The 27,959-nt window shown below is 52.6% G+C and overlaps 2 protein-coding genes across 2 annotated transcripts; one reads left to right on the top strand and one right to left on the bottom strand.

Moving 5' to 3' along the window:
• Positions 1 to 145: 145 nt before the first annotated feature.
• PTGDR2 (prostaglandin D2 receptor 2) lies at positions 146 to 4,158 on the bottom strand. Its single transcript, XM_007462195.1, has 2 exons — positions 4,077 to 4,158; positions 146 to 1,378 (listed from the first exon to the last, which is right to left on the bottom strand). The coding sequence occupies exon 2, from the start codon at positions 1,368 to 1,370 to the stop codon at positions 150 to 152; it is 1,221 nt and encodes a 406-aa protein (XP_007462257.1). The 5' UTR covers positions 1,371 to 1,378; positions 4,077 to 4,158; the 3' UTR covers positions 146 to 149.
• ZP1 (zona pellucida glycoprotein 1) lies at positions 3,446 to 22,352 on the top strand. The gene is given in 21 exon segments (XM_007472297.1): positions 3,446 to 3,514; positions 14,867 to 14,885; positions 15,666 to 15,713; positions 15,716 to 15,786; positions 15,994 to 16,044; positions 16,046 to 16,134; positions 16,438 to 16,511; positions 16,514 to 16,546; positions 16,549 to 16,572; positions 17,066 to 17,253; positions 17,326 to 17,396; positions 19,009 to 19,137; positions 19,139 to 19,208; positions 19,311 to 19,474; positions 19,534 to 19,550; positions 19,553 to 19,581; positions 19,584 to 19,754; positions 21,644 to 21,725; positions 21,829 to 21,861; positions 21,864 to 21,935; positions 22,198 to 22,352. Coding segments are annotated over 21 exon segments (1,659 nt in total).
• Positions 22,353 to 27,959: the final 5,607 nt, after the last annotated feature.

Below are 27,959 nucleotides of genomic sequence, written 5' to 3'. Positions count from 1 at the left end.
CACGTGGGGCGCTTCAACGTGCAGATTCCTTAGCCTCCAACTAAACGTCCGGGCGCTGGGGAAGCTGCTGCGCGCGATCGCTCCCTGCCCTTGCCTCCCGGGGGCGGGGGGAGAATGGTCGGAGCCTGGCGATCGCCGGCCCGTGCCTCCTAGGCCGAGGTGGTGCGCAGCGCCCGGTTCAGGGGGCCCCGCTCGTCCTGGGATCGGGCCCGGTCCCGCTGCGGGGGCGCCGCGCGGTCACCCCGCAGCCAGCCGAGCAGGCCTGCGGGCCCGAGCGGGGACAGGCGGCGGCCGCCCAGCGAGAAGGAGGAGGCCGAGGTGTTGGTGGAGGAGGTGCGGCGGCGGCGGCGGCTGCTGCCGCCCCCGCCGCCCAGCTCGCTGTCGTCCACCAGCACGCTCTCCAGCACGCTCCGCAGCGAGCGCCGCAGCTTGCGCAGCACGTCGGGGCAGGTGAACACGTAGAGCAGCGGGTTGACCACGCTGTTGACGAAGGCCAGGCTGGTGACGAAGGGCAGCCCGCGCCACACGAGCGGCCGCAGCGCCGGGTCCGCGTGCGCCCGCGCCTCCAGCACGCTGAACACGTGGTAGGGCCCCCAGCAGAGGGCGAAGGCCGCCACCACGGCCGCCACCAGGCGCACGAAGCGGCCGGGCCGCCGGCGGCCGCGGTGGCGCAAATGCACGCTCACGGCCACGTGGCTCGAGGCGATGATGGCCAGCGGCACCGCGAAGGCCAGCAGGAACTTGCTGACGGCCAGGGCCGTCTGTCGCGAGTTGCACGTGGCATCGCGGTCGGGCCCGGGATTCAGGAGCAGCACGTTGTAGTAGCACATGATGCGCCCGTCCACCCGCGGGATGGTGTCCCGGAAGACGAAGTAGGGCACGGTGTTGAGCACGGCCAGGGCCCAGAGCGCCAGGCATAGCCTGTGGGCCGCGGCCACCGTGCGGTGGTTCTGTGCCCACACGGGCTGCACCACCTGAAGGCAGCGGTCCAGGCTGATGGCGCTGAGCAGGAAGCCGCTGGTGAACATGGTGAGAAAGAAGACGGAGGAGTACAGCTTGCAGAAGGTGGCGCCCAGCTCCCAGGAGTGGCCCACGGCCAGGAAGTAGGTGAAGAAGGGCAGCGAGGCAGTGGCCAGCAGGTCAGACAGTGCCAGGTGCAGCACCCAGGTGGTGACCACGGTCTGGCGCATGCAGCAGCCCACCACGAAGAGGATGAGTCCGTTCTCCACCAGGCCCAGCAGCGAGGCCAGCCCATGCAGCAGCACGGACGCGTGGTCAATGTAGCGGATGCTGGAGTTGCTGTGGCTTTGGAGGTGGCTCATCTGCTCCAGGACGGGACAGAGGGGCTTCATCGTGACGTTGGGCGACATCGTGGGCTCTGCGGCGGAGAGAAAGAGGCACTGTGGCGGGCAGTGCCAGGCAACGGGCGACCCTGGCCAGGGGATGTGACTCTGACCCGTGACAGTTACAGGTGAGGCCCCTGGGGATCAGTGAAGTTGAGCAAGGGCAGTGAGGTGGGGGGGATGACATCCCAGCCCCACCACCTGCTCACTGTGCAACCTTGGGCAATGCACTTAACCTTTCTGAGCCTGTTTGCTCCTCCGTAACACGGATGGCAGTCATAACAGGATCTAGGTCACAGGGTTGTTGGTTGTTGAATTAAATGAATTAATAATATATATAAGCATTCCAAGCAGGATTAAGCATGCAGTAAGCACTGCATCAACGGCGTTGTGATTATCATTAAGCAGATGGCCTAAGATCACTTGGAGAAATAGGAACCAAGGTCAGGCCACGAAGGGCTCCTTTTCCCAATCCCCAGAGCACTGGGGTGTGAGCGAGGCGCCCCTGAAGGGCAGGAGGATTCAGCTGGGCTGGAGGATGGGAATGGAAGGCGGAGTCCGTGCATTTAAGGGATGACTCGCCCACGCACCCACCCACGGCACCCCCGGACCTTGCCTCTCTGCAGATCGTCCTGTGGGCCTTTCCTCCCAGAGTGGTGGCTGGTTGGGTGTGTTGACTGCAAACAGTGGAGCCAGCCCCTCCTTTGGTAGTTTAAGAGGAAATAAGATAAGAGCAGGGAGAGAGCTGGGCAGAAGGAACTACCAGGTTTGGGTTCCGGAGGCCCAGGAGGGCCAAAAGACCTCTCCCCTGCTCAGGGGCAGCCACAGGCGCTCCGCCAGCCCCAGGAAACCCAGCCCTGTTCATACTCATTCAACAGCTATTTATTGAGCGACTACTCAGCTAAGCGCTGGAGAAGCCAGCCCCTGGCCAGATGTGCAGACCCACAGCCTCATCAAGAACCTGAGGCCGGAACTTGCCTGGTGGCGCAGTGGTTAAGAATCCGCCTGCCAATGCAGGGGAAACGGGTTCGAGCCCTGGTCTGGGAAGATCCCACACTCCGCGGAGCAACTAAACCCACGCGCCACAACTACTGAGCCTGCGCACCACAACTACTGAAGCCCGCGCACCTAGAGTCTGTGCTCCGCAACAAGAGAAGCCACCGCAATGTGAAGTCCGTGCACCGCAACGAAGAGTAGCCCCGGCTCACCACAACTAGAGAAAGCCCGCGCGCAGCAACGAAGACCCGATGCAGCCCAAAATAAATAAATAAATTTATTTTTAAAAAAAATAATAAATAACCTGAGACCATCTGATGTGGAGCCAGTGGAGATCAGTGAGGGCAGAGGAGGTCAGGGTGGGAGGCTGCCTGCAGGAGGTGGGGACCGACAGCAGGGGGTGGGAACTCCGATTGTCCTGGGCCCCCCGTGACATGCCAGGAACTGTGGTGGATCCTTTACATAGGTACTGTCTTGCTACAGCTCTAGAAGAAAACTGCTGGTACTTGTCTCCATCCTGTCTTGCAGATGAGGAAACTGAAACTCAAGTGTTTAAATCACTTACCCAAAGCTTCCCTGAACAACACAGGCATGTGGAGGAACTACAGTTCAGCACTCAGCCTGTTCTCTTTCCTCTACCTCTGCTCTAAGCACGAGATGACGGAGAAAGAAGAGAAGGAAAGTGGAGGTGTTCAGTATTCGTCTTTCCACGGGAGGCACTGTTGGCCAGGATGAGAAAATCCACACCCTTCTCCAGGGACCACGGTCCTTCGTAGGGTGAGGGTGCCGGATAACAAACTAGAATTTCCTTGGCAGGTGAGCCGCTTGGAGCTGGGGACACGCAGGTGTGGGGAGGGGAGCTGTTGTCCCTGTGCTCCTTGAAAGTGCTCGCATTTCCCAAGCTCTAGAGCCTGCAGAGTGATTACATTACAATGACCCTGTGACACCGCATTTTTTAGAAGAGGAAACAAAGGTTCAGAGAAGCACAGCAACTTGCCCAGCGTCCCTCAGCTGCAGTGGAAGGGAGAGAACCCCACTCCCAGCAAACACACACGAGCCATACCCTCTCTTCGCTGAAACATTCCCTTTAGCCCCATCTAAGTCCCATGGGGATGCTCAGCACATCCTGCTGTGCCCTGGGGACCGAGTATGCTGCCCGCATACCCAGCTGGGAGGTAAGCCACTTCCCCTTGCCGGCCCCACTTGGCTGTCTGTGCCCAGAGCGACAGTGTCACCTACCCGGCTGAGTGAGGTGTCCTCATTCACAAAGCACCCAGTATGGGCTTTCTGGCTGACAGAGTCTGCCCTCCAGCCTCCCAGGGTTCTCAGGGAGCCCAGCAGCGAAGGTCCTGTTTTGACAGTGGGCTGGGGTTCTCTGAGAGAGCACCAGCTTTTGGTGTCAGAGACCTGGCTTTGAATCCCAGCTCCTCGGCTTCCTGGCCGGGTGCACTTGGGTCATTTACCTTAAGACTGCTCGTGTAACCCTCCCCCCAGATCGCTCCTGAGTCTGGAAAGAGAAGCTTTAATGGTTGACCACTGCGCCTGGCATCTAGTTATTCCCTAGGAAAATGTAGTCCTTTCCTCCACAGAGCAGCAAGTCCCCTCCAGTCTTTGGTAAACCCAACCCTCTGCCATCCTAGCTGGTAACAGCCCTCTCCCTTGATAAAACTGTGCCTTCTCTTCCGGGTCCAGAGAGGGCACTGAGGCTGCCCAGCCCTGGGGCCACCGTCTCCTTACCTGGGCACAGAGGGAGCACAGGATTCCAGCCCCAGAGGCTGTCAGCTTCTGGAGGCAGCGGGCAGGCAGAGGCAGGGGAGGGAGGCTGAGGGAGGAAATAGATGTCAGTCCCAGAGTGTGTGTGTGTGTGTGTGTGTGTGTGTGTGTGTGTGTGTGTATTTAGGGGTGGGGTGGGGGGAGGCGGGGACAGCTAGAGAGTGAGTTGTCACACTGGTGTTCAAGTAACATCCATCTCCATTGATGCGGACTGGATGTAACAGCCGGCAGCCCAGCTCATCCTACCTCCCTTTACGAAGGAGATTTTGCAGAAGCCCAAGGTCAAGTACAAGTGCACATGGGGACATAGGTGTGAGCCAGAACGTGTGAGCCCTAGTGTGCATGGGGGGTGCTTTTGAGAGCGACAGGTGTGTAGGAGAAGTGAGGAGGAGGGTGTCCTGTCCGTCTCTCCACTGTCCTGGACTGCCCACCCCTGACCCCATCACCCTCAGGAAAGAAACTGGTGCAGCTCTTCCCATGTGCCCGGGCAGCATGGGGGGCCCGTCTGTGAGGGGCTCCAGGAGCTCTATGGCCAGGGAGGCAGGGCGGGGCCGTGGTAAGAACACAGGCCTGGCTGTCCATGCTGCCCGCAGGCCCAGCTGGGAGGTAAGCCACTTCCCCTTGCCTGCCCCCACTTGGCCATCTGTGACCAGAGCGACAGTGTCACCTCCCAGGCTGAGTGAGGTGTCCTTATTCACAAAGCATCCAGCACACGGTAGGTAGTCATAAAAAATCAGGTGTCTTCCTTCTTGGGGAAAAATGGGTATAGGCTGCAGGAAAAAGGCAATACAGCTTTTATTTTAAATGGGCTGCGAATTCCCTGGAAGTCCAGTGGTTAGAGCTCCACGATCTCACTGCCAAGGGCTCAGGTTTGATCCCTGGTCAGAGAACTAAAAATCCCACAAGCCATGTGGTGCAGCCAATAAGAAGAAGAAAAAGAAGAAAATGGGCTGGGCTCAGAGCCCACGGATGAGATGATTGAACTGTATACATTTGCATTGACCTGTTCCCTCAGTCTTCACTCCTGTTCGCTGACCAAGCTCCCTGGGACCTTTCCTCCAACCTCAGCATCCCAGCAACCAGGAAATACTCAAAACATGTTAAGAACTCAGTACCCCCAAATCAGGGCCAGGGCACCCCCACAGGATTGACTCTACAAAGCTCTTCCATTTTGGTACAGACTTAATACTGGGCCTGGCACTGGATAAGTTTGCTGCAATCCTGAGTGAAGAATGTGACGGGGAAACTGTTGCTCACTGTCATCCAAGACGGAGGATCAGTAAGAGCCTTGATTAAACAAATCAGTAGCACTAGGTTTATGTCCCCTTTCCTCTGAGTGACGGAGCGTCTCCGTCTTCTGAAGACAAGTGCCTACAGCGCTCCCTAGGTGGGTGTTTCCATTCCACTCTGGGGCAAGTACCTTCATCCCCATCCACCCGCCTCCACACCCAACCTGCTGAGCCATAGACATCCTCTAAGGCCATGCAGGCAGCGGAGTGTGGCAGGTGACCTTGGGCAAGTAACTTCACAGCAATAAAATATGAATTTTTTAGAGGTGCTCCTTCTGCACGGTCCCTGCCCCAAAGTGGTGCACAGACTGCTCTTTGGGCTTAGAAGGAATCCCCGCATGGGAATTCCCTGGCAGTCCAGTGGTTAAGACTCCATGTTCCCAATGCAGGGGGCAGGGGTTTGATCCCTGGTCGGGGAACAAAGATCCCGCATGCCACGTGGTGCGGCCAAAATAAAAAAAAAAAGAATCCCTCCTTTCCTCCTGTAACATACCTTAGCTCTAGGGCATCAGGCTTGGGGTGGGGCCCAGCCCTGCTCCTGGCTCTCAGCCCTCCCTCACCTCCTCTACCAGGTACCCTTGAGCAGTGAACACTCTGCACAAGCCCTGATGGCTGGCCCTGCTCACCTGCAATGCTCACTCCTCTGCCCCTTCCCCCAACCCTCGTTTGCAATCCTGTAATCACTGTGGTGACTGTCTCCCAACCATCCCGGAGGACAATTTATGAAAAGTTACTAAAACAAACGAAGAAAGTACTCCAGGTGAGCAGCTGCCCTAAGGCATTTTCTAAACAAGGAGGCAGGGATGTTGGTTCCTGTAGGGCCCTTGGCTGCACTCCCACGGTGTAAACCTGCCCCCCACACAAGTCCCTCAGGCTCCACATGGAGGTGGCCTGGGCGGGAAGGAGTTGGAGTTGGGGGAGGCGGGGCACGGGGAGGATGTGCCTCTTCCCCGGATGTCAGGCATCTCGAGCACTGGGGTTCCGCACCAGACACTTGAGAGAAAAAGTCTCGTGAGCCGTGCGGACTCTGAGCTGGGGCTCCCTGGCTGAAAGCAGAGGACAGGCGCCTCGGGGAGAAGATGCGATCAGAGAACCCAGCGGAGCCCTTTGCAGTGTCGGGGAGGCAGGAGGACACCCAGGCTGCCAGATGGGCCCGCGTGGCGCTCAGAGTCCCGAGGAGAGTGGCGTGATCAGGGCCTTGGCAAACAGACCAGCCAGTCCCACTTTGAATGTGCCTCAGAACCTACTGGAGGGCTTGTGACGTCCAGACTGCTGGGTCCCCCACCCCTAGTGCATGCGATCCAGCGGGTATGGGGGTGCAGCCTGGGCATCTGCATTCCCGGCAAGTTCCCCAGAGCATGCTGCTGCTGCTGCTGGTTTGGCTGGGATGGAGAACTCGGGTTCCTTGCCTCTGGTGCACTCAGAGCAGGGAGCGGCAGCTGGGTCCTGGTGGCACTGGGAGGGGGGGAGGGGGGCTGTCCAGTGACCCCCCCCCCCCAGGACCTGGAGAAAGATGCAGCCACCCCCAGAGCACAGGCCATAGTCCCTGAGGCACAGCCTTCTCCATGGCTTTGCAACTTGACGTCAGAGCCTGAAAGAGCCAAAGTCAGGTCTGTCTCCCCATCAACCACACGTACTGCCCTGGAGGGGACGAACCAGAGCGTCACAGAGCTCTGCGGGGTTCTGCTGCCTGTGGGAACTGTCCAGGCTCCCAAAGCAGCCTTCAAGTCCTCTCGGGATCCAGCACACCGCCCACCAGTCCCTGCCCCCTTCCCCTCGGCTCACCTCCAAGCCTTTGCACTCGCTGTTGCTGCTGCCTGGAATGCCTCTTCCCTCCCCCACTCATCTTGCAGGACCCCTTTCTTTCTTTTTTTTTTTTTTAACATCTTTATTGGAGTAGAATTGCTTTACAATGGTGTGTTAGTTTCTGCTTTATAACAAAGTGTATCAGCTATACATATACATACATCCCCATACCTCCTCCCTCTTGCGTCTCCCTCCCTCCCTCCCTCCTTATCCCACCCCTCTAGGTGGTCACAGAGCACGGAGCTGATCTCCCTGTGCTATGCGGCTGCTTCCCACTAGCTATCTATTTTACATTTGGTAGTGTATATATGTCCATGCCACTCTCTCACTTCGTCCCAGCTTCCCCTTCCCCCTCCCCCTGTCCTCAAGTCCATTCTCTACGGCAAGACCCCTTTCTGCTATCATCAGTGTCTCTCGGCTCCCAAGAGAATGATCATGGCATCAAGTGTGTTTAACGAACAGTCAAGGGAATGGGCCAACTACCCTCCAGCCCTGGGGCCAAGCCCAGAAGGGCTTTCTCCCTCAGGCCCTGCCTTAGGAAGCAGGCTTTCATGTTCCTTTCTGGCCTCTTTAAAGAGTCAATAAAACAGGAAGTGAGATGCACAACAGGAAGCAGGTGAGGCATGCCCTGGAACCCTCCAGCCTCCCATACTTGGGAGGCCCTGGAGTTGGTCACACACAGCAGAGGGGCAGGACCTCACATGACACCTTGTGGGAGGCCCGGGTGGAGCACCCTAATGCCACCATCACCCACAGGTGGAGGCTTAGCTCCTCACATGGCCAATAAGCCCCTCAGAGATCTGGCCCTGCCTGTGCCTCCACCTTCATTTCTGCTTCTCCCTAGTCACCTCCTATCATCAGTCAGCATTCATCACTTCAGCCCCACACCCTGTACATACCAGGCTCTTTCTGTCCCCCTGTGCTGTTTGCTCCCTGCTCTAGAATACCATTTCCTCCCTTGGCCTCTCTGTGAACTCCTATTCATCCTTCAAAATGCTGCTCAGAGGTTACCTCCTCTGGGAAGACTTTGCTGAGCCTTTCAGACCCTACCTCCCACACCCCTGCCTCTGCACCTCTGCCCTCCATGGTAACTTTCACACAACTGTTCCCCACCCTCATCACGAGGAACTGGAGGACAGAGACAGTTCCTATTTTATCTCCTCATCACCAAAGCCAAGCAGAGGGCCTGACGTGTGGGAGGGCTCTCAGTGAACGTTTGCTGCACAGAGTGAATCTCTAGTATTGGAGATTAGGCCCGAAAAGAACCCCCAGTTCCTCACGGTGACCAATCTGGATCCAGTTACTCATGGCCTGATGCAATTCTCCCAGACTCTGTTTTCACCTGTGGTGGGTACAACCCTGGGGACTAGTAACTTTCTGTTATTATTAACTAATAACTTTTCTCAGACCCACATGTATGCCAGTTAATCCTCACCAAAAAATATATACATATATATTTTTTATATGCATTATATATATATGCTGCACCCAGATAATCCAGGATGGTAGGGACTGTTATCCTACTCACTCCCAGAGAAGAAAACAGAGAGGTTGATTGGCCCAGCCAAGGTCACTCAGCCAGTGGGCAGAAGAGCTGGAACTCAGAAGCACGTGCTCCAGGGACTTCCCTGGCGGTCCAGTGGTTAGGACTCTATGCTTCCACTGCAGGGGGCATGGGTTTGATACCTGGTCAGGGAACTAAGATCCCGCATGCCACGTGGTGCAGCCTAAACAAATAAATAAATAAGTAAAAAATAAATAAACCAGGAAAAGAAAAAAAGAAGAGGAAGGTGCTCCAGCACCAGAACCCAGCGCTTCCCAGATGACTGGACTCTCTGAGGTTCATTGTCATCAGCTCTGCAGGATAAGTAGGGCTGACTTTCTGCTGTTAAACGTGCTCCACAAGCTTCGGGAAGCATCTCTGCAGCCAACAGGATCCACAGGTGTTACCGAGTCCAAGTTCATACTGTTTGCCACAGGACAGGCCAGTAAACTGAGAGACCAATTGTTGGGGCAAGGCCCAGAGACTTTATTCAGAAAGCCAGGAGACCAAGAAGATGGTGGACTTGTGTCCCAAAGGATCATCTTACCTGAGTTAGAGCTCAGGCTTCTTGTATACTAAAAGGTGTGTGTGTGTAATCTCTTCAAATATTTTCTCAGTCCCTTTCTTTTTCTCTTCTTCTTCTGGTACCCCTATAATTCGAATGTTGGTGCATTTAATGTTTCACCAGAGATCTCTGAGACTGTCCTCACTTCTTTTCATTCTTTTTTTTATTCTGTTCTGCAGTAGTTATTTCCAATATTTTTTCTTCCAGGTCACTTATCCATTCTTCTACCTCAGTTATTCTTCTATTGATTCCTTCTAGAGAATTTGAAATTTCATTTATTGTGTTGTTCATCACTGTTCATTTGCGCTTTAGTTCCTCTAGGCCCTTGTTAAATATTTCTAGTATTTTCTCCGTTCTATTTCCAAGATTTTGGATCATCTTTACTCTCATTACTCTGAATTCTTTTTCAGGTAGACTGCCTATTTCCTCTTCATTTGTTTGGTCTGGTGGGTTTTTACCTTGCTCCTTCATCTGCTGTATATTTCTCTGTCTTCTCATTTTGCTTAACTTACTGTGTTTGGGGTGCCCTTTTCAAAGGCTGCAGGTTCATAGTTCCCATTGTTTTTGGTGTCTTCCCTCAGTGAGTAATGTTCATTCAGTGGCTTTTTTTGTTTTTCTTGTGGGGGGGGGGGGGGGGTGTGGGTAAAGTCAAACACTTCCCGGTTCCAGCCAGACTCCAGAGGGGATGTGTTAATTTCTTCTTTCCTACAGCCATTCACAGGTGGGCTTGGTCAGGATGTTTCCTGTGAGCTAAACAAAGGGATTTTAGCTTAACACTCATCACCTGGGTGGCAGGGTTCCCAGAGATGGGCCATTATGTATAATTTAAGCTTATAGGCAAAATCCCTTTAGTGATTAACTTGTAGCAAAAGCAATAGAATACAAAGGTTAAAGTAAAAGAAACAGATCCAATATGGAGTCAGATTTGTTCTTCCCTATGACACAGGGACCATGGCTAGGGCTTCCCTTGGATCTGTCTTCAGGCCCCTGGGGTGAGGTGACCTGCTTCCTGCTGGTTCCCGTACATGCTTTGGTCCCTATGATTTTGTGTGGGTTTTTTTCCCCATGACACCAGCTGGGTGGCCTACAATTCAATTCTGACACTATCTCCATGGAGATATAACATCAGATTCCACAGGTTAAGGACTCAGTCCTATAAGACTGTCCCCTCCCCCTACTCAGACACCAATCACAAGTCCAGGTGTCACCTCTTCTGCTGATCTGAACTGGCTATCAGTCTGAGGTTCCAACGACCCCCTCCTTGGGTTTGATTAATTTGTTAGAACAGCTCACAGATCTCAGAGAAAGGTTTTTCAGGAACAGCCAGGTGGAAGAGATGCACAGGGTAAGGTGTACGGGAGGGGCGCAGAGCCTCCGTGCTCTCTGGGTGCTACCCTCTCCATATCTCCACACATTTACCAATGTGGAAGCTCTGAACCCTGTCCTTTGAGGGTTTTATGGTGGCTTCGCTACATAGACATGATTAATTGAATCATTGGCTGTTGGTGATTGACCTCAATCTCCAGCCCCTCTTCCCTCCCAAGAGGTGGGGAAGGGGGGATGTGTTCTAATCCTCTAACCATGTGGTTGGTTCCCTTGGCAGCAAGCCCCCATCCCTCGGTGCCTTCCTAAAGGAACCTCAGCAACATAACAAAAGACACCTTTGTTTTGCTCTCCACCCAGGAAATTCCAAGGAGGTTTAGGAGCTCTGCCAGGATAGGGACAAAAACCAAATATATATTTCTTATCATAAATCACAGTATCCCATTCCCCGTCAGCCTTGTCTTTGCAGCCTAGAAAGGCCCCTTCCTCCACTGGCACCCTCCCTCCATCCCTGGCTTTTATTAGCAGAACAGATGGGGTGAGGACTTCCCTGGTGGTCCAGTGGTTAAGACTCCGCACTTCCACTGCAGGGGGCACGGGCTTGATCCGTGATCCCTGGTCAGGGGATTTCCACTGCCTTGTGGTGCAACCAAAAGCAAAGGAAACAAAAAACAAACAAACAGATGCGGTGGAGAACTGACGCGGAATTCTCAGCACCTCAGTGATTTTGACGTTTTTTTTTTTTCAATATTTATTTATTTATTTCGCTGCACTAGGTCTTAGTTGCAGCAGGCGGGCTCCTTAGTTGTGGCATGTAAACTCTTAGCTGCATCATGCATGTGGGATCTATTTCCCTGACCAGGGAACAAACCTGGGCCCCCTGCATTGGGAGCGTGGAGTCTTAACCACTGTGCCACAAGGACAGACCCTTGACCTTATTTTTAATCCCACTTTACAGATTCAGAAACTCAAGTCCAATTTTCAAAAATAAAAAGGACTAAGTTTAAAAAGGTGAGAAAGAGATAAACAAACTGAGGTTTAGAAAGAGGCCAAGAGGGAAGCCAAGGTTCCAAGTCAAATCACCCTGATCTGACCCTCTCTCCTCAACCATAAAAAATAATGGTGGTTTTCATCACTATCACGTTCAAATGATTACCACATGCAGATTGTTCTCAGTGCTTTACATGGGTTATTTATTTAATCCTCAGAGCAACCCTACAAGTTATGTACCCTTCTTAGCCCCATTATACAGATGAGGAAATGGAGTCACCAAGCCGGTAGGTGACTTTCCCAAGGTCTCTAGTGGGTGAGCATTGGAGCTTCAGGCTTGAGGCATGAGATAGATGGGCCCCGGGCTGAGCAGCCAGAGTCTGTCGCCTGCGGACAGATACTCCAAGATGAGGAGCAAAAGAATAGCTGAGGGCTTCTCTGGTGGCGCAGTGGTTGAGAGTCTGCCTGCCGATGCGGGGGACATGGGTTCGTGCCCTGGTACAGGAAGATCCCACGTACCGCGGAGCGGCTGGGCCCGTGAGCCATGGCCGCTGAGCCTGTGCGTCCAGAGCCTGTGATCCACGACGGGAGAGGCCACAACAGTGAGAGGCCCGCGCACCGCAAAAAAAAAAAAAGAAGAAGAATAGCTGAGCCGTGCCCAGAAAAGAGATAAAAGACCAAATATTCCTCATTCTTGAAGTCAAGGAGTCCTTCCCAACTGTACATGTGCAGAAAGGCTCCTCAGAGGTCAAAAGGGAGGGGGCATCATCTCATAGTAAGTGATGTCAAGCTACCCATAGCCCTCTTCGCTAGAATCCATCTTGGCTAAGAGATGCGTGTGCACGCACGGGAGGACTCTGAGATAAACCAAATACGGCCTCAGAACCGAGCAAAGCAAGATGATTGGCCAAAGGAAACCGGGAAGGAATGCCCCATATAAGTGATTCAAACTATCACAAGGGCATGACTCTCTCTCTCTCAGCCCGTCCGTGTGTCTATCCACACGTAACCCTTTCCCTCCTAATAAACACTTTACTTGTTTCACTACTTTCCATCTCTATATGGAAATTCGTCTCTACACAGCTGATGGGCCAGGGCTTTGTCACTGGCCACTTGTCCCTTGTGGTCTAGTGACTAGGATTCAGCGCTCTCACTGCTGTGACCTGACCTCAATCCCTGGCTGGGAACTGAAACCCTGCTTCAAGCCGCTGCAGGCTGAGGCCACCCAGCATCGGGCAGATGAGCTCTGGTGCCCGTGAGTCTTTGCAAGAATGTAGAGTCATGACCAAGGGCTCAGGGCTCGCTCTCTCCAGGACAGCTCAGCACCACTTTTCTCGAAGGCATCCTTCTGCCCTTGGCCATGAGGAAGCTCCCCTGCTCTTTCTCTGCCTTTCCAGGGACTTGGGAGAGATGCCTTCCTCATGAGTAAGGTCCGTGATCCGTTAGAAAACACCTCCCTGAGTATTATCTAATTCCATGCCTATTTTACAGATGGGGAAGTTCCCCTGGCTCCTGAGAGGTGAATGCAGGATAGAATCCAGGCCTCTCAACTCCTCTGTCTGGTGCTCTCCCTGGCACCTAAAACCCCCCATCAGGGAAAGCTCTCTGTTACAATAGAAAGCGAAGCAATGTATTGACAGAAGGAATGATGGATTGGAGAACCAGCACACCAGTGGGTGAATGTTTGCTGAGAGGCGGGATAATTAAGTAGTCTCAAAATATCTCCCCATAATATACTTTCTATTTACAAAGAGTGGAGAAACCTGGCCAACCCCATCTCACCCAGTGATCAAAGATCTATCAGCAGTAATAGGACAAGCCAGTACGATGAGCCTCCGGTTTGAATGCAATTAGAAGGACACAACATCACCTCTGGGGTGTTGCTGCCTGTTATGGGTTGAACTGTGCCTCCATTCATATATTGAAGCCCTAATCCCCAGTACCTCAGAATGTGGCTGTATTTAGAGATGGGGTTTTAAGAAGTGACGAAGTTAAAATGGGGCTATTAGGGTGGGTCCTAATCCAATCAGACCGGTGTCCTTAGAAGGAGAATTTTTAACCCATAAAGAGACACCAGGAGTGTATGCGCACATGTGAGGGCTTAGCAAGAAGGCGGTCACCTGCAAGTCAAGGGGAGAGAAGCCTCAGAAGAAGCCAGACTTCTGACACCGTGATCCTGGACTTCCAACTTCCAGAACCGTGAGAAAATACATTTCTATTGTTTCAGCCACCAAGACTATGGTATTTTGTTATGGTGGCCCTAGCAACCCATACACCACCAAAAATGCATAAACTGCATCTAAGCGGGGGGAAACATGAGACAAACCCAAATGAGGGCCATGCTGCAAAATAACTGGCCTGTATTCCTCAAAAATATTCACGCTATGAAAGACACAGACAGAGGGATTGTCCCAGATTGGAAGAGGCCAAAGGAACATGATCCTGACCTTGGACTGGACCTGGCCTGGGAAAAAAACTTTCTCCTTTGCCGTAAAAGCATGAGGACAATAGGTGAATTGAATAAGGTTCATAGGTTAGACAGTTGTGTCATACCAATGTTGATTTCCTGATTTTGATCTTTTGACTGTGGTTGCTTGTTTTTTAAGAAATCCACACAGCGGTGTTCAGAGTCAGTCACGTCTGCAACCAACTCTCTCACGCTACATGGAAGAAATTGCGTGTGTGTGTATGTGTGTGCGCACATACATACAATCAGAGAGAAGGTGAGCTCTGAAACAAATGTAAAAAGAAGTTAACAGTTAACGTTTGAGGAATCTGGGTGAAGGATATATGGAACTTCTTTTCAGTAAGAATGGAAGTAATTCAAAATAAAAAGTTGAAAACCTCCTATCGTCCCGCAGGAAGGTCACCTCACCAGCCCCTGTCCCGCTCCAGCCACATCTCCTTCCCTTCCCAGCCCAGCTTAAGTGCGATGTTTCCCCACCTCTCTATGCCCTGCCCTCCCCACCCCCCAGATTCCCTCCGCTTGGGCACAATACCGCTCCCCCCCCCGACGGCACCCCATGTGCCCACTGGCGCCTCTGCTTCTGCTCAGGCAGACTTCCCTCCAGAAACTGCCCTGCCTCTGGGTTCGCAGGTTCTACCTGCTTCTGCTCCCAGAGCCCTTCACCCACAGAGCTTCCCCACCTCGGCGCTAATCGCAGTAAAAGTTGATCACTACCAGGTGTTCAGTCATTATCACAAATGACTTATCACCCCCAGTATTTGTCTCTTTCAGTCTCCCGTCACCCTGCGAGGTAAGCAATATCAACCCCAATCCACAAATGGGAAACCGAAGCTCAGAAAAAAAGATGTGTCCCAGGTCATAGCCAGAAAGTGACCAGGGGCCTGGACTGGAACCAGACTCTGACTACCAAGCCACATGCTCTCCCCGCTGCTATGAATTAAAACGACCTGTGGGGACTAACGCTGGCTGAGCTGGGCTCCTCCAGACCCTGCGGTAAGGCTTCCAGGAGATGAGGACTGAGGACGGGGACAGCCCCTCCCTCGGGGGACGGCCCCTGATGAGCTAATACAAGCAAGGCCTTGGGACCCTGCTGGGTGCGTGGGAAGCGCCCCTGTCTGTGAACCAGGCTTGTTGTTGTTAACAGACTTTATTTCTTAGAACTGTCCCAGATTTACAGAAAACCTGAGAAGATAGCACAGAGAGTTCCCATATACCCCACACAGCTCCCCCTGTAATTAACATCTCACATTAGAATGGTACATTTATTACAATTAATGAACCAATGTTGACACATTGTTATAACTCAAGTCCATTTCCTTAGCTTTTACCTAAGGTCTTTTTCTGTTTTAGGATCCCAGCCAGGAGGCCACATTATTTAATTGTCTGTTCTCCTTGTTTGTTATAGGTAACAGCCACGGTGGTATTAACGGCCTTAATGCCCCAGGAGACCTCTAGAAGGCACTTCTCCTGAGTGGGGGGTCTTCTCAGCAGAGTCCAACGGCCTCTGGCTTCCCCCTTCAACATCCGTGACTCCTTCCCTCCATCCCTGTCTCCCCTCCCCCCATTCCAGATGAATTTGGGAACCCGTCTGAGGTGAACAGCTGCTGCATCTGCCATCACGGGTGACCGCCGAGCCCCAGGGGCCCGCGGTCTTTTCTGCCAATTACAAAGACTGCCTTGTGCTGGAGAAGGTAGGGATCTCCCTGCTCTGGGGGAGACCCCACGGCTGGGAACCAGCTTGCCCTAACACAGTGTCAGGCTAGAGAGGCCCCTCAAGGACCAGGGACACATCGGAAGCCAAGGCCACTCAGCGGGCTGGTGGGTAAGAAAGGCTAAGTCCTGGGCACTGATCCCTCCTCTGCCTGGTTGCTGCTGCCCTGTCGCCTTCTCTCCTGTAGGATGAGCGCTCCCACCTGAGGGTGTTCATGGAAGCTGTGCTGCCCAGTGGTCACTCTGATCTGTTCCAAACCTGATCACACCTGGACTCCAGACTCCCACCTGGCACCACCCACCACATTCTCACTTCCTGACCCTCATCCGCATCCCCTCCGCCCTACCCCCAGAGGACAGCTTAGCCCATTTAACCTCTGCCTCACTGTCCCTGGACCCACCCACCCCACCCTAGCTCTTGACCCCCGCGGGGCACCTTGGAACACGGTGGGGAGCCGCTGACAAGCCAGCTTACGGAGGTACGGAGGAGTCCTGCGTGCGCGCACACTCTGTCGGGAGCCTTCCTGAGGATCGGGGGGACTGACAGCCCTTTGCTGGGCTCCATTTCCCTGGAGGTCTGCAGCCCACGTGGCTCCTTCTCGTGTCCTCACCACGCTTGTCCCCAGCCCTAGGTACCCTCTGACTCAGGAACAGTGCCAGGTGGCCTCCAGGCACATCCCCCGCAGAGTGAGAAGTTCAAAGGTAGCCCGTCAGCTGGCTGCTCTCATGACAACACCAGAGAGGGTCCTGTTACTATGACAACACAGGTGCCACTTTCCAAACCAAGCAAGGCCCTGGTCCCCTGAATGCTGAAGGAATAGGAGGGCTTCCTCCCCCACCCCACCCACCAGTGATGAAACTGCTCCACGCCCCGTTCCCAGGAGAGCCTGGCCCGCAGAATGGACCGCAGAAGAGATCTTTAGATGTGTTGACCACCTGCCCCAGCCTGATAACAGTTAATCTATCTTTACATGTACCCCTACCCGTAGATCTAGAACATTCCAGCGCGGATGATAAATTAAATGGTGACCCTACTTTTAGAGTGTAGTTCACCTGTCTGTTGCCTGTGTGAGAAAGTCTAGTCTGTGAAGGCTTTGCTGGAGTTACCACTGCAAGAAAGGGCAGTGAGAGAAGCCAGGTCTCCCCTCCGAGGCCAGCCCTCAAATGCTGACGGTCGCCCAGGCCCTTCCCGCACCGTGTCTACGTTGGACCCTGAACCCCAAGGCCCTGACCCTCCTCTTTGATCTGCCTTCATCCCAGTGACTGCCCAGTGCTTCAGAAACAGTCACTTCGTCCTGGTGGTGTCCCAAGAAACAGCCTTGGTGTGCAGGACACTAATCAATGTCCAGCTGGTCTGCACCGCCCCCCAGCTGCTCCCCAACCAGGAGGCGGGATCCTCCGTGGTCTCCACGGCTGGCCCTCTCACCTGCTGTGACACCACAGTCCAGGTAGAGTGGGGGCCACACTGGTGCCCATGACCACCCCCTAGGAGGGCCTCGCCCAGCTGTTTCTTCCTACAGGTGGACAGCACCCAGCTGAACCAGTTGGTGTCCAACATCGGCATCTGGATGGGGCCACACGGTTCCATCATGTGGGACGGCACCTTCCTCAAACAGGCTGGGCCACGGGCTTGGGTGTGAAGGGAGCACAGGTGAGCTTAGCACAGGCTTTGGAGCCATCTGGGTTCATGTCCAAGCTCTGCTATCACCCACTGTGTGACCTCGGATGAGCTACTTACCTCTTCCCAGCACCACTGGCCCCCCAGGCCGGGGCAACGCCCCTCAACCAGAGCTGATGTGAGCATTAGACTGGGCCTGCCCACGCCTGGCAGGCAGAAGCCACAGCAGGGCCTGAGCAGGCTGGAGTCCTCGAGAGCCCTCACCTTTATCCCTCCAGGAACTGAGCTGAGAAACGCAGCATCAAGAAGCTGAAAAGTCCCCTTCCAGGCCCCAGGAAGAAGCCAGGGCTGTGCCTGGCCGTTGCCACCTCCTGATCGCAGAGGTTACAAAGCCGCAGATGAGGCAGAAGATAGCTGGGGCTGAAGCTCTGAGGGTACACGGTGGGGTGGGGGAGGAGCTGAGGGAGAAACCCTCACTGAAAGGGGCCACCGGCACCTGCTGACTCAGGTGGCAAAACGAGCCAGGAACCCAGGATGCCAGGGGTAACCCCTGAGGACATCTGAGCTTGTCACACCTGTCTCTGAACCCCAGGCGCCAGGCACCAACCTCAGCCTGAACTAATATGGTAACCACGGGGTGTAGGAATTCTGTGCTTGGCACTGAGTGGTTTCCAGATATCTTTTTCTCCCACCCTTCCTGCCATGAGGGCTGGGGCAGGCTGCTGGCGTCAGGGTTCAAACGTCTTTTCCTTTAAAATGTTATGTATTCCCAGGGGGACCGGGGGACAAATCTGTCATGCTTTGGACATCAGAATTTAAAAGCTACGGGAGCTAGCCAGAATTCATCACAGAAGGGAAGCGCAAGGGGAAACGGCTGTAGGCCATCAGGAATGAGCTGGAGGGCCCCGCAGGGGAAAGGCCTTCCGGTCGGGGCGGAATCACTCGTGTGTACTGACACCTTCTTTGTGCCAGGCCCTGGTCTCCATTGGTAGGACGTCCTCCCCAAGGGCACCGGCCCAGGCCCGAACCCAGGGCTCTGCCACAAGGAGAAGTGAAGTTCGAGCGCTCAGGAGCTGGGGTAGAGGGTGGGTCAGTTCTTCTTGCAGAACATCTCCGGGTGCCGGCGTGCCCCTCCCCGCACCGGGTGTGTACAGTGCCGCGCAGGCCAGCCAGGCACACGGGACCCAGTGGCAGACCAGCCACAACTGCAAGGACAAGGATGACCCCAGCGCGCTATCTCGTGACCTCACTTGATCCTTAAGCACAGCCTTTGGAGGGAGGGGGTCAGCGCCATTGTATAAATGAAGAAATTGAGGCTTAGGTTAAACGGCCAGTAAATGCTGATAGGATTCAAACCCGGGTCTGTAAGATGACAGAGCTTTCAGAACAGGATGGGCATCTGTCAGCCCCATGGGGGCTCCATACTCTCCATTTAGAAGATGGCCTGGCACAGCAGGCTCGAACTGTCCCGAGAAGACAAGACGTGGTGGGCAGAGGATGGGGCAACGATGCATATCACTCAGGTGATTGCAGGTGGCATCCATCCACCCCCCTGGACCAAGCCTCGTATGTCACATCCACATAGTACAAGTGATCTGGATGTGCTGATTCTTTTCTTCTCCATCCTCTCCAACTGGGACTTCAGGCTTCACACCCACTGTGTCTTCAATGCCAGTGACTTCCTGCCCCTCCAGGCGTCCCTCTTTCCTCCCCCATCCAGCCACTGTGACCCAGTACAGCCCCCTGCGGCTCCAGCTGCAGATCGACAAGGGAAAAGGGTACGGTGTCCCTGTGCTTTCTCTACCCACCTCCACTTCCTAGACATACAGCCGACCAAAGTTCACGAACCCCTCTACCTGCAGACAAGGCTTTCAGTTCCTACCACAGGGAGGGGTCCACCCCATTGTGGGGCTGCTTCAAGAGTCTGACCCCATGGAGGTCTGGCTCCTGCAGAGGACAGACCCCACTCTGGTCCTGGTGCTGTACCAGCACTGGGCCGCTCCCAGCGCCAACCCCTTCCAGTATCCTCAGTGGCCCATCCAGTCAGGTGAGTGGCGGTGGTGCTGGAGCTGCCCCTCCCCTCCCCTTCCTTGACTTCTCTCCTCCCCAGGTGTCCTTTCCGTGACAGCTCAGGACCTGAATGATGGCCTTGGAAGGGTAGCTCTGCCCTGCCACTCTCACTACCAGCGCTTCACCGTTGCCACCTTTGCCCCCCCTGGACACTGGCTCCTGGAGGGCCCGTGGGGGACCACTCAGAAGCATGTGTTCCTCCTGCCTGCTCCCCGTCTGCTAGGCAGGGATGAGCGGGTCACCGAATCCCTCCAGCCCCCTGTGAGCTAATGCGGACAAAGGTCCCCGGACGGGACTTGGTCGTCCTGAGTGCTGTGCAGGGCAGTGAGCCCTGACCTGCAAACCACTCCAGAGGGAGGAAGGAAAATGCCAGATCGTCAAGGCAATCAACCCTAACCTGAGCCGGGCATGGTGTTCCAGAGTGGCCTCACTTCTGACTCTAGAAATGATGTGTTCAGCATAATTCTGCTTTGAATTTTATTTTAATTCATTAGTTTATTTTTGGCCGCGTTGGCTCTTCGTTGCTGCGTGCGGGCTTCTCACTGCGGTGGCTTCTCTTGTTGCGGAGCTTGGGCTCTAGGCACGTGGGCTTCAGTAGTTGTGGCTTGCAAGCTCTAGAGCGCAAGCTCAGTAGCTGTGGCGCACGGGCTTAGTTGCTCCGCGGCATGTGGGATCTTCCTGGACCAGGGCTCGAACCCATGTCCCCTGCACTGGCAGGCGGATTCTTAACCACTGCGCCACCAGGGAAGTCCCTCTGCTTTGAATTTTTATAACTCAGCTTCTGCGGAAGGTAAATATGGATACATTTAGTGTACGTTTAGGTTTTTCTACATAATCTATAAATGACACCATAGGCCACATACTACTGTTTAACTTTCGTTCTACTGAACAATATAAATCTTTCACCTTAATATAGACAGATCTCTCTCTATATATATATTTTTTTAATATTTCCCAGTCTTCTTTTTTTAATTTATTTTTATATTTATTTTTGACTGTGTTGTGTCTTCGTTTCTGTGCGAGGGCTTTCTCTAGTTGCGGCAAGCGGGGGCCACTCTTCATTGCGGTGCGCAGGCCTCTCACTATCGCGGCCTCTCTTGTTGCGGAGCACAGGCTCCAGATGCGCAGGATCAGTAGTTGTGGCTTGCGGGCCCAGTTGCTCCGCAGCATGTGGGATCTTCCCAGACCAGGGCTCGAACCTGTGTCCCCTGCATTGGCAGGCAGATTCTCAACCACTGTGCCACCAGGGAAGCCCTCTATATATTTTAAATAGATGCATGACATTCCATCAGATGTAGACAGATGTCACTGGTTAGCACCTGGGAGGGTAGCTGAATAACCAGTTCAGCTGCATGCCTCTTCCTGAGCCAAGAGACCCTCGCCTGCTGGATGAAGGGGTACCTGTTGGTTACGCTGCTGGGTGCCGGTTCAGGTCAGTTCCTCCTGCTTCTACTCCTCTTTTTTTTTTTAATTAATTAATTTATTTATTTTGGCTGCGCCAGGTCTTAGTTGCGGCACGCAGGATCTTCATTGCGGCATGCATGCAGGATCTATTTCCCCGACCAGGGATCAAACCCGGCCCCCCTGCACTGGGAGCGTGGAGTCTTACCCACTGGACCACCAGGGAAGTCCCTGCTTCTACACCTTTTGGGAGCTGCCCGTGGCTTTGTGTTTCGGAAGCCATGGTAACCCGTTCCCCCCAATCCTGCCCCCCAGTCATTGGTCATTGAGGGCCAGGAAGAGAGGGCGCTAGACATCTGCTCTCTTGCTGCCCAGTTAACACCACGTCCTCGGAATCCCCTCTCCCCATCTGTCGGGTGCCAAAGGGAGCAAGTCAGCCCTCCCAGGGGGACTCTGAAGGCCGGGGCCAGGGCTCTACACGGCACAGCGGTTCCCTCCCGCAGGGTCCACTACTGCAGACGTGAGCCATCCAGACGAGGGAGGCACAGATTCCAAACTGGGAAGCAGCACCTATGACTCTGTACCTCGTGGGACTGGGGCTGGTCAGTATGCCCGGATCTCTTCCCTCCCGCCTGGCCGGCAGCAGTGTGGACCTGGGCTGGGTTCCAGACCCCGTGTCCCTGCCTCAGTGCTTCATGCCCATGGCTCTAAACCAGCCCCATGCCTTGCCCTTATCCTCATCCCACCAGGTTTACTTCCTCTGCGGCACCTCTGCCTGCTGCCCCTCAGGGCTGAAGACTTACTGGACTACATGTAGCTCTGGGGCTGCAGGTGAGTCCAGGGTGGAGGACAAAATAGGGAAGTTCTTTGTTCTTTCATGTCTGCAGGCCTGTTCCTGGCTTCTGAGCCACGTAGGGAGCAGGATGGCAGTGAGCCTCAGGTCACCACAATGACATTGCCAGGCCCAGAGCATGGTGAGCTCTCCCGGACCACTGGGCTTTGAGGATTCCTACAGGTGGGAGTCTATGCTGGGGCCTGCAGGTATGAGGCTGTGGGCAGGCCCCTCAGGCCTTGTCCCTCCAGGGTGTGCTGACAAAATGGGAAGCTCTGGCTATAGTGAGGGCAGGAGATGGTGTAACTGAATTCATTGGAGAACTAAGCTAAGCTAGCCACGGTCCACCTCATCTGCAAAAGGGCAGCTTCAGCTCTGCCCAGTGTGATTACCAAGGGCTGGGGTTTGGGAAGAGAGTTGGAGGGGCCCTTGCCCAGCCCTGCCATCCTTCAGGTCCCTTTTGTCTGGCAGGCTCCACCATGAGCTGCAACCCAAGACCTCTCCTCTGGGTAATTCTTTTGCTGTTGGCTGTTGCCCTGGTCCGAGGGGTTGGCGTCTTTGTAGACCTGAGCCAGGCCAAGCCCAGAAGCTCCTGGAAGGCAACAGAAGGTGAACAGGCTGAATAGACCCTTGTTTCAAGCCTAGTGAAAGCAGGTGTGGAAAAGCTACTTGTGGTGACTAGACAGGATCATTCTCATCTTAGACACTTGCACTTCAGAGTCAGCTCTGTCCTTCCAGAATTGTGGCCTCTATTATTGGGTAGAGTCCAATGCCTCCCAGGACTGAATTTAGGAGACTTTGCCTCTCCGCAAGGAAAGGCAGCATTCCAGGCAGAGAAAGCAGGACAAGAGAAGGTAAGGGGAGGTCAACTCATGGCGGAGTCAAAGAACAGCAATAGCTGGGAATCGGGAACCTGGCAGGGCTAATGGCCTGTGAAGGTTTGTCACCTTCTCACAGCCACAGGAGTTCTGACTGGGCATCCTCGAAGCATGCCACTTGGTTGCCATCATGGATGAGGGAATCCAGAGCTCCCGGGGCCGAAAGAACTAAACTTGACTTGAACAAGCTCCTCCCAGGCCCCCTCGAGCCTCCCAGCCTCCCATAGAGGATGCTGGCTACTCCTCCCCTCACCAGCCCCCCTTCCCACTCCCTTGGCCCCTGGGACTGGTCCACACAGGGATGGTCGGCGCAGGCTGAATGGCAGCCTGTTGGCCCTGAGGCTGCCTGATGCCATAGTGGGCATGGCTGCCAGACAGGTCAGTACCAGTGCTGGCTGTGCTGCCGACCGTCTGCTCATGTATGACATGGGCCTTCACCTCTGACTTGTCAGTCTGGAAAGGTCTTTGCTGCCATGTAGAGCTTCTAGGGTGGGAAAGGTAACCCAACCTAGGTGGAGTGGGTTGGGTTCAGCCAGCTGCTGGAGAATCTGGTGGGGAAGTGAAACTTGGTTTCAGATACCTCTGGCCTTTGGTAGGGCGTGAGTTACAGAAGTGGCGTAAAGGGAACCACAGTGCTTGAGTCAGGCCCGTGGCCTTGACACCATGCAGGCACTCTCCAGCCCTGGCCAGCTCCATCTTTTCTGTTTTCAGGATATTGGTCGAATGCAAGCCAGGCTGTTTGAGTTATAACCCTGGCTCTGCCTCTTACTAGCTGTGTGATATTGAGTTATTGAACTCTTCTGGGCCTCGGTTTCCTCATCTGTAAAATGGGAATAATACCTATCCCCATAGGGGTGTTGGATAAAATGAATTAACAGATAAGAACCCTTAGAATAGTACATAACAGCCAACATTTACTGAGTACTATTAACTACCAGAATTTCTCCTCCTCCTGCCCCAAAACTAATGCTTACATGAATTTTTTTTTTTCTTCCCCACATGAGGACAAGCTTATAGCTCAAGATGAGGAGGGGCTAGGGGATGCAGCTGCCTTAGGCTCTTCTAGCAGAATAGAGCACTCAGGCAGGAAGATCCAGACACCTGCTATTGAAGTTAGTTAAGGAACTCCCCTTAGCTGGGACTGTTTCCCCATCTGTGACTAGGGATGACTTGTTCTGTCCAACCTCCTGGCTTGTACAGGGCCTATGGGATATACTTTTCAGGGTTAGTGTGAAATAAGTGAGGATTCTCAGCTTGGATGTTATTTGGAGAAGCCAGGCTGACAGGCTCTTGAGGGGTCAGGGATTCAGTTCCATCCAGGGCCAACTCTTCTTACCATTGCCTTCATTGCACAAGCTCATTGTGAGCGCTTAAACAGCACGGAAGGGTGGTTCTGGGAACGGCATCGATGCTGTGTTTAAACCAAGCATGAGTCTATAGATGCCAACTGGAATCACATTACATAACCAACTTTTCTCTTTAACTTTTTTTTCATGCAAAGGTAGACATCTTGTGTCATTACCTATTACTTTTAACAGCTGCATTCTCCTTCGTATCATGGTTGAACTATATATTTGATCTCCTTTTTTAAAAACAATTTTTTAAATTAAAAACAATATTTAAAAAAATTTTGACCGGGCCACATAGCTTGCAGGATCTTAGTTCCCTGACCAGGCACTGAACCTGGGCCACGGCAGTGAAAGCAGCGAATCCTAACCACTAGACCACCAGGGAACTTCCTGATCTTCGAATACAATTATGTAAGCGTGTAATTCTTCATATGCCATTTTATCAGAAGAAATTCTTAGAACTGCTGGGTTGAAAGCTACGCCCCTCTTGACTGTAGGGCTCTGGGAACGTATGGGTGCCTGTTCCCCACACTCTTGCCACCACAGATCAGTAGCGTTCTACAGCTTTGCCTATCTCAGCATCATTAGGTAAACAGCATTGCTGATTTAACATGGACCTCTTTGATTAGACGCCAAGCATCTTTATAGCCGCTTATATATTATAAATCGCCTGTTTGTGTCTCTTATCTATTCTCCTGAGTTTGTTTCCTTGTCTGTAAAGAGCTTTCACAAGTCAAGGGGTGGATATCCTCATGTTTCAAGTTTCCCACTGAGTTGGCCATTGGTTTTTCTTCATGGGGTCCTTCCATCCTGCTGTTTGAAAGGATTATGTAATGATGAATGTTATTTCCATCCTATTTTTATCTTTAAATGTAGCAAAGACCTTCCCTACCCATATGCTCATAAAAGTATCCATTAACTTTTTGTAAAAAGTTAATGCAGGTGTTTTTCTCCTGCTGTTGCGTGTACACAGGCTCATGATTTTGATAGGTAACTTCGGCAAACGCTATTTCCATTGTACATAGATTTCTGTCAACACTTCCATGTCAAAGGGTCCTGTTTACAGAAACAAATGTACAAAGTATGTGAACAATGAAGGTCCTTGCAGCGCTAAGTTCCCTGTGCTTTCCCTGAGGGAAGCAATCTAAGTTTTGACTTTCCTGGATATCAAAATCCAGTCCAAATTTGCCCAATTTAAAACATCTTCCCTCACCTGAAACCACCTCCTGGTATAAGAAGGCACCTGAGCCTTGAGAACAGTTGAGTCAAACTTGATGGGGATAATTAACAAACCACTTTTGCTGACTTGCGGCAGGAAGCAGAGCTGCTAGGCGCCTGTCAGGTTTTTCTCTCTTCCTGCCTTTTGGGGAGAGGGCCAAGGGCCGTGACTGCAGCTAGGTGATGCCCAAGCGGTATCCCCTCCCTCTCCATCTACCCCTGGCTCCCTCATCTTTACACTGAGATCACGGCGCTTCGCCTTAAAAAGGAGAATATTTCACAGCCTGTTTCTTCAACTTAAGCAAAATTCAACTCTGTCAAGTGTGACTCCATGCCCAGACATTTCTGTAAGGGTGTTTTACATAAAAGTGCCACTCTGGGGCTTCCCTGGTGGCTCAGTGGTTAAGAATCCGCCTGCCAGTGCAGGGGAACCGGGTTCGAGCACTGGTCCGGGAAGACCCCACATGCCGCGGAGCAACTAATCCTGTGCGCCACAACTACGGAGCCTGCGCTCTAGAGCCTGTGAGCCACAACTATTGAGCCCATGCGCCACAACTATTGAAGCCCGTGCACCTAGAGCCCGTGCTCTACAACAAGAGAGGTCACAGCAATGAGAAGCCCGCACACCACAACGAAGAGTAGCCCCCACTCGCTGCAACTAGAGAAAGCCTGCGCGCAGCAACGAAGACCCAACGCAGCCTAAAATAAATTAAAAAAAGAAAAAGTACCACTCTGTTCCAGCAGTAGGAAGACCAGATACCCAGGTCAACTTTCAGAAGCAAAGAACTAAAATCCCAGATTATCTATGTGTGTGTGTTTTTAAAAACATGTTTAAATCATTGCTGAGCTAATATTAAAAAAAAAAAAAAAAAGGCATGCACAGAGGCCAAAAATAAAGTAAAAACAAAAACTCTGGGAAGTGAGCCCAGCTTCTATTCTGGGATTTCTGCAGAAGCCTGGAGGTCTTGACATTCTGCTTTGATGAGCACAGGGAACTGCAGATCAGCCCAGAGGCTGCCAGAGATGGGGAGCCTAGTGTAGGCCTCTGTCCAAGCTGGGACTCAGGGGGATTCATCTTCAGGCCAGAGTGAAGGAGAAACAAACCACTGCACGGAGCGGGCAGCCAGGGATCTTGCCTATCTTGACTATGGTGCTGGATGGATGGATGGATGAAAAAAAAAATCTCCCCTGAGGATTAAGAGTACAGTTCCCTTTTCTCTGGTCCAGATTCTTAGTCTAGGGCAGGGGTGAGGACTCCTGAAAGTTCAGTTTCGAGAAAACCTCAAGGGCTGAATTTAATTTAAAGTGATCCCAGGGTGAGAATTAAAGTGGTCTAGGCTCAAGCAGAAGCAAATGCGAACCCCTGACTGAAAAAAGAAAACATGATTTCAGCCAAAGTCTCAAAGAATTCTCAAAGTCACAGATACAATGAGCATTTCACAAACCCAAAATCACAAGACGCCAGAAAAAAGAGTGAAAAGGGGCTTCCCTGGTGGCACAGTGGTTAAGAGTCCGCCTGCCGATGCAGGGGACACGGGTTCCTGCCCCGGTCCGGGAAGATCCCACATGCCACGGAGCGGCTGGGCCCGTGAGCCATGGCCGCTAAGCCTGCGCGTCCGGAGCCTGTGCTCCGCAACGGGAGAGGCCGCAACAGTGAGAGGCCCACGTACCGCCAAAAAAAAAAAAAAAAAAAAAAAAAAAAAGAGTGAAAAGACAAGGCTCCGACTGGGAAGATAGCTGCAACACCATAAGGGATTACTATCCAAAATATATATGCATTTTAAAATTGCCACAAATCAAAAGGAAAAAGACAACCCAAATAGGAACATAGGCAAAGGCACAAACAGGGCTTTCGCAAAAGATAAACTCAAATGGCCTGTAAGTGGATAAAAAGATGCTCAAACTTATTAGTAATCAGGGATGTGAAAATAAACTTCAAGATACTATAATATACCCCCCAGATGAGCAAAAATTTAAAAATCAGAAAATATTAAGGGTTGGCAAGGGTATGGAGACAGGTACACTCATCCATTGCTAATCAGAGTGTAAACTGGTACAACCATGTTGAAAAATAATTTGTCATTAGAAAACAGACTAGTGGTTGCCAAGAGGGAGGGAGGGTGGGATTAGCAGATGCAAACTATTATATACAGGATGGATAAACAACAAGGTCCTACTGTATAGCACAGGGAGCTCTATTCAATATCCTATAATAAACCATAATGGAAAAGAATATGAAAATGAATATATATGTATAACTGAATTACTTTGCTGTACAGCAGAAATTAACACATTGTAAATCAATACTTGAATAAAATACATTTAAAAAAAGTTTGTCATTACCTATAATATGATCTATATAATAAATCCTCTCCTAGGTTAATATCCTAGGGAAAACCCTTGTACCAGAATGTTTACAGAAACACTGTTTATAATCGCAAAAAATTGGAAACCCATATATCCATTACCAACAATAGGACATATAAGTGCAGTGCGGGGTATTCCTATAATGGGATTCTACAGTGAATGAGAAGTAAGGGTTAACCTGTCCACGTTTATCCCTTGCAGACTGGCCTCCCAGAAAAGGAGGCCTCTTATAAGGCTGCATGGAATCCAGCCACTGCCAAGTGCCTAAGGTGCTGATCAATTACAAAGCTTGGACCCCAGCCCCTGAATCATGTCAGAGGAGGGGCTGGTGCTTCTCCAACCATGAATGCAATGCAGTGAGTCCTGCTGCCCACTAGCCACATCAAACAGCTGCAACGGCATCCTTCGGACCCTAGATCCA

The sequence above is a fragment of the Lipotes vexillifer genome, unplaced genomic scaffold, assembly GCF_000442215.2.
Source record: "Lipotes vexillifer unplaced genomic scaffold, Lipotes_vexillifer_v1.1 scaffold1129, whole genome shotgun sequence".
NCBI classification, from domain to species: domain Eukaryota; kingdom Metazoa; phylum Chordata; class Mammalia; order Artiodactyla; family Lipotidae; genus Lipotes; species Lipotes vexillifer.
Note: the sequence above shows the minus strand (reverse complement) of the source record. Positions and strands in the feature narration are given on the sequence as shown.